Raw genomic sequence first — 6,163 nt, 5'->3', positions numbered from 1 at the left:
CGCGATTCATTTAGGTGTAGGAGTTTATATGAATGTATGTCTGAGGGGAACTTACTGTCTTTAGAAAAGTTTAGATGGTATTTTTTCTTTTCATCTTGCCTCTGTATAATGAGTTCATAAGTTCATAAGTGCAGTGCTGCTTTGTTTACAGCGGAAACCAAGGAAACGGTTAAAGCGCCACCTACTGACAGACTGCGTCTCGGCGTCTCGTTCAGCTCAGCTTTCATGCAGATATTTTTTATGTATAGTTTCACAAAACTGAAGTCAAATCATTCTGTTTTTGCTTCAAATTTCGAAATTATACAATCTAATTTAGATTAAAAACTGTTCATGTTTTATGTATGCAGCATCTTTGTTTGGATCATGATTAAAATGCAGTGGTTGCCTCTCATTTTAAATGGAAAGAGCACAGACAAAGCCTTATTTTGTTTATATGAAGAGATTTTTTTTGTGTGTTACTTATTTGATTTGGGCTTGTTTTAAAATTTCAATTTAGTTTTGTTATTTACATTTACATTAGCCTATATTTAAATGTTGTTATTTAGCAGACGCTTTTATCCAAAGCGACTTACAAATGAGGACAATAACAGCAATCAAAACCAACAAAAGAGCAATAATATGCAAGTGCTATATTAGTATATTATTATAGTGTTATATTTAAATTTCACAAAGAAACGTGCAGCATTTTGTCCAAGCAATAATAAAAGGACACACTTAATTTATAACTTGTCTTAAATCTCATTTTGTAAAAAAACAAATCGTGAATCAAATCGAATCATGAAATCAAAATCGTGAATCGAATCGAATCGTGAGTTGAGTGAATTGTTACATCCCTAGGTGGTGGTTGAGGAGAGATCCCCCAATATGATTGTAAAGCACTTTGGGTGTACAGCAATACACAATAAAGCGCTATATAAAATGCCTCATTCATTTATTCATCTTCAGAACACAAATTAACATATTTTTGAAGAAATAGACAGCAATGGAACTGACACGTTCAAGTGATACTGTCGTGAACGCTCATCGAAGACTGACAGGGAAGAGAAGAAATTATTTGATAATTCGTTTTTTTTGTGTTCTTTTTGTTCAACGGTATTCTCGTAGCTTCATAACATTACGGTTGAACCACTGATGCCACATGGACTATTTTAACGATGTCCTTTACTACCTTTCTGGGCCTTGAACGTGGTAGTTCTGTTGCTGTCTATGGAGGGTCAGAAAGCTCTCGGATTTCATCAAAAATATCTTAATTTGTGTTCCAAGGATGAAGAACGAAGGTCTTACAGGTTTGGAACAACATGAGGGTGAGTAATTAATGACAGAATTTTCATTTCATGTCATTTCAAGTAGGGTTGGTGGACATCAAAATGTTATTCATTGTAGAGTAAAAATCCCTGGTGCAGACTTCTAATGCCGCAGTTGTCACTGTCAATCACCTGAATGGCTTTTAATCTAATAAAACACTTTATAAACTCTGCATAGAAGCTTTGCCAATTCTAGTTCTTCCTGTTGAAGTGTGTATGCTAAGCTTGTGCAACAGGCATTGGATGAATCAGCAGCTTTCACGGATGGGCAAGGTGAGCTAATTCACTCTATATTAGGAACATATTACAAATCTCCTGACTAAAAGAGGTAGTGTGACATTTTATAACAACCAAAACCAAATACTCCCATCTTCTATCAAACATGGATATGAGTGACTATAAGACATTATTAATCAAGTCTGATTGATGCGATGAAGCATTAAATCCTTTCTCCTGCTTTTTTTGAGTAAAAAACCTGTGTTGCACCTTGTCAGGACATGGTGTAACTTAACTTGAAAACAAATATATGCTTGCACATGCAAACACACCTTTATGCATTTAAAAGCACACATGCATCACACAAATACTCACACACCTGTCGGCGAGTTGCACTGGCTGAGGCCAATGGTGAGTTTTCCTCAAATTTAGCCAGCAGTAGCGTCGCCATGGACCGAACCCTGCTGTGACCCTCAGCGACCTTCGGTTCTGACCCAGGAGTCACTCCCGAAGTCTTATTTTCTTTGGTATCATAAGGAACATCGTCCTATATCAGGAAAATATCACAGATAATCAACAAAAATTAAGAAAAAAAGTTTAACAAATGGAAAAAAACAATATATATACTTCAGTACTATATATATATATATATATATATATATATATATATATATAAAAATAACATCTCACCTCTTCTGACTGGCCAGTCTGGCTTGTTCTCCTCCTCTTTCCATTTCCAACACTATCTGCTTCCTTCTCTTTCTTATCCTGATAGAGATGAAAAATAGCACATCTTAACATGTGGGTAACGGCTGCTAAAAAGTGCAGTTGTGTAACTGTGAGTGTGTGTGAACCTTGGGATTGCGTTTGCGGGACAGACTCTGTCCCAGTTTGCTGAGCAGTGAGATTGGTGACCTGGGGCTGGAGAACAGAACTGCTTTCTCTTCTGAGCTCAGGTTTCCTGTCCGGAGAAAAAATAAAGTGTGTATATAAATAAAGATCAAAGAAGGTTAAAAATATTACTCAAATAAAAGTAAAATAACAGATTTTGCCTTATCCTGACCACTAGCTGGCGCTGTGTCTTTGAGGAGCTCGTGAAGTTGACTGAGGTACATGACCATGCAGAGAGAGTCACTCTCTTCCAGTGCGCTCATCTCCTTGCCGGTCATTATAGGACAAATACCAAATTCCAGCTCCGCCATGTCCAAACCCAGCTGACCATTGAGCTCCGCCTCATTCTCCTCCAGAGACGCAAAATCACTGCAAGAAACAAAGACAGAGTCAGAGTCACACAATCAGAAAACCTCCATGCAATAATACAATCTGCCCACACTTTAAATTACTAAATTTCCTTTTGAAGGAATAAAAGCACTTAAAAACCTCATGAAAGTGTTTTCAGGTTTAAGCTTAAGCCCATCAATATAATAGTACCTATAGAGGACTGGGAGTGCCATATTAATATATAAATATTTAATTAAAAGTGTTAATAAATATATATAATTAAATTAAATTTAATACAATTACTATTTAAAATAATATAAACAATTAAGTCAATAAATAAATACTTCATAAAATATTAATAATCAATCATCAAAGTTCAGTGGAAAATGTAATTTACATTTAATTTATTTATTGGATTTTTATTTACTGACCTATTTATTTATTAACTAAATAGTGTCAGTAAATAACTATGTGTCATATATAAATAAATAAATCATGAAATACATGTAATTTTTATTGCCACATTTTGCCAATTTATTTATTGATGCTTTTTTATTTTCTTTTTAATTTACACATTATATTATATTACATTATTTTATTATATTTATATACTGTCAAGAAATAAATAACTAAACATGTCAATGAATAAATAAATAAATAATAAAATATGTATTTACATTATGACATTATTAAATATATTAAATACTTTATTTATACATTTAATAATATTTAATATGTATTTATGTGTATATTTATTTATTGACACATTTTATGATATATTTAGCTACTGATGCTTGTAATGAAATATTTATTATTATGGCACTTTAATAAAATAAATTTTTTTTATTAGATATACATTTTTAAACCTGCCCTTTCTGGGAAGTAGACCTAAAATATTGGTGCCACAATCACGTCATATAATTTTTAGTCCAATAAAATGGTAGCAATAGCAAGTAGCAACTCACAGCTTTGCCAACCTGTGATATAAACTAGGTTACCAGCCTAGATTGCTAACCACTATGCCACAACCCTCATTCATACCCAGAGTAAAGAGTGTGGACTCACATGAGGTCAGGTCTGAATCTGTGAATGAGAGCGCACAAGGCCAGGCCGCTCCTCCAGGAAGTTGTGAAGTCTGCCACACATACGTTCATGTAACCATTCGTCTGCTCCTGACACCAGCTAAGAAGCTTACTGTAACGAGCCATTGACTCTACACACACAGACAGCATGTTAGATTGTGTATGAATGTATAAGTGGAAGATAGTATATATGAAGTAACACACACCTTGCCGTGTGAGTCTTGGGTGTGGAGAGCTGACTGCATCAAGGCTTAAAACGGGACCCTCACCTGTGTCTATGAGATGACACACCTGTACACACATTTTCAACATCATGATCATCATCAGCAGTGTTCGATCTATACCGTGGACTTTGGGGGAGCCCACTTTTATTTTTTTCGTGCGAGTGCCTCAAAAGAGGGCTTACAATGACTTACAAAGACACATAACAGCTACAAGTGTATGCACTACTTGCTTTATGCAAGCGCTATATAGGATAAATCACTATACAGGATTTACCCTATTATACTCTATTGACACAGATTGATAGGTGAAACAACAAACAGCCACCCACAAATAGTCTAGAAACAAAGCATTAGGCTGTCTTTGAGTTCACATGAACAACAGTTAAAGTTACTCGTCGTCAGGCTACAGAAGAATACCATAATTCCTCCGTTCAGTTAGGCCTAAGACATCGAGAGTCACGCAGACCTATAACAACCCAGCCACAACACATAATTGTGAATAACATGCCTTACCTTACCACAGAATCGACCACAGAGTCCTACGTTTATATTTTTTCTACGAATCTTTGATTTAACATGTACCAAACATGAGTGGAATTTGCACCGCAGCACCCCCACACCTTGATGCTCATGACAAGAATAGCATGTATAGTTATCTTTATTGAAGTGAATTAGGTTTAAATCGCCGTCATGCATGAATGAATGATATTTTTGCAATTTTACACATAATAATCCACGATGATCACATTACACAAAACTGAAATTGCACATCAAAATAACACATTGTCAATATTTTTTGAGACCCCCCAAAATTCACTAATCACGATTTCAGGGGAGCCCATGTCTTATTAAGGGGAGCCGAGCTCCCCCTAGCTCCCCCGTAGTTTGCACCCTGATCATCAGTGATTATGACTTGATGAGAACTGCAAGTTTCTAACCTGAGCAGCGCTGATGAGTTGCATGTTGATGTTGGGATAGCGGCTAGCAGGATCCACGCTGTACTGGCTGTAGTTTTTACTGATGTTTTCTGGAGTTGTCTGAGGAAGCAACCGATACACACTCTCTCTGAGACGGGGAAGAAACGGAGGGGGATATTAGAACAGAATCCTACTGTGTCAAAACTAATTGTTCATAAATCTGCCTTGACTTCATTGGAATCCCATTTTAGCTCTGACCTCTCAGCCAGAACCTCTGAAGGGGTGTTGCCCTGACCCCAGCTGTGAACCATCCAGGCCGTGTCCATGGCTGCCAAGAAGCCCCGAGCGATTCCTGTTCCCATTGGCCAGAATGGCTATAAAAAAGAGCTGTGTAAATACACTAAGATGCTTAAAATCAGGAAAATCAGAGCAAACAGCTCATGAAAATATCACAGATGTTTTCAGAATGTTCTAAAAAAGAACATAACGAATCATATTGTTAATCAGTGTCTTTGTCTTACTTTCTAATAAAATTATATTATTTATTCTACAAAATCCTATTAATTATAATAGGATTTTAATTCAGATTAAATGCATAGTATATTATTAGTTATAAAATTTGTTTTAGTGACTAGTTTTCAAAACATTTTAAATGTAATCATAAAACTTATCAAAATTAGTTATGATATACTGAGTGTCAAAATATATATTCTTTAAAACAATGTATATTATGGTCAAAATAATGCCATTAATAATTATTTAATTATAATGAAAACATTATAATGTACATTGCTATGTATGAAAAATATGGATATTCATTTTGAGATTTGATAAAAATGTGATAAAAATACATGTATATATAAATACACACACATGTAAATACACACACACACGCACACACATATATATATATATATATATATATATATATATATACAGTATATATAAAATTCATATTTATATATGATCTATATTAAATAAATATAAATATACACGTATATTACAGTTATTTCTTAAATATATACACATTTATGTGTGTATATATTTATATATACATATAAATATACACAGTACACACACATATATTATGTAAACACAAACTTTTATTTTGGGTGCGATTAAAGTCGGCATGAAACAGAAGTTGCGATTGTCTTTTCTTCTCTACTGTGACGTATATCCGAGTGAAACGGCATCTGAAA

At 34.5% G+C, this 6,163-nt stretch overlaps 1 protein-coding gene across 1 annotated transcript in view; it reads right to left on the bottom strand.

Annotated features, from left to right (window-relative positions):
* The window catches only part of mical3b (microtubule associated monooxygenase, calponin and LIM domain containing 3b), a 33,209-nt gene that overhangs the window by 17,274 nt on the left and 9,772 nt on the right, over nt 1-6,163 (bottom strand). Inside the window, exons 9-16 of the mRNA XM_016281626.1 lie at nt 5,223-5,338; nt 4,986-5,112; nt 4,030-4,114; nt 3,807-3,954; nt 2,584-2,780; nt 2,375-2,481; nt 2,211-2,288; nt 1,900-2,067 (exon numbers count right to left, since the gene is read on the bottom strand). Coding sequence (XP_016137112.1) covers nt 1,900-2,067; nt 2,211-2,288; nt 2,375-2,481; nt 2,584-2,780; nt 3,807-3,954; nt 4,030-4,114; nt 4,986-5,112; nt 5,223-5,338 — 1,026 coding nt within the window. The remainder of the gene's footprint in view (nt 1-1,899; nt 2,068-2,210; nt 2,289-2,374; nt 2,482-2,583; nt 2,781-3,806; nt 3,955-4,029; nt 4,115-4,985; nt 5,113-5,222; nt 5,339-6,163) is intronic.

The sequence above is a fragment of the Sinocyclocheilus grahami genome, unplaced genomic scaffold (genome assembly GCF_001515645.1).
Source record: "Sinocyclocheilus grahami isolate Dianchi unplaced genomic scaffold, SAMN03320097.WGS_v1.1 scaffold151.1, whole genome shotgun sequence".
NCBI classification, from domain to species: domain Eukaryota; kingdom Metazoa; phylum Chordata; class Actinopteri; order Cypriniformes; family Cyprinidae; genus Sinocyclocheilus; species Sinocyclocheilus grahami.
This window is presented reverse-complemented; position numbering and strand designations above follow the sequence as displayed.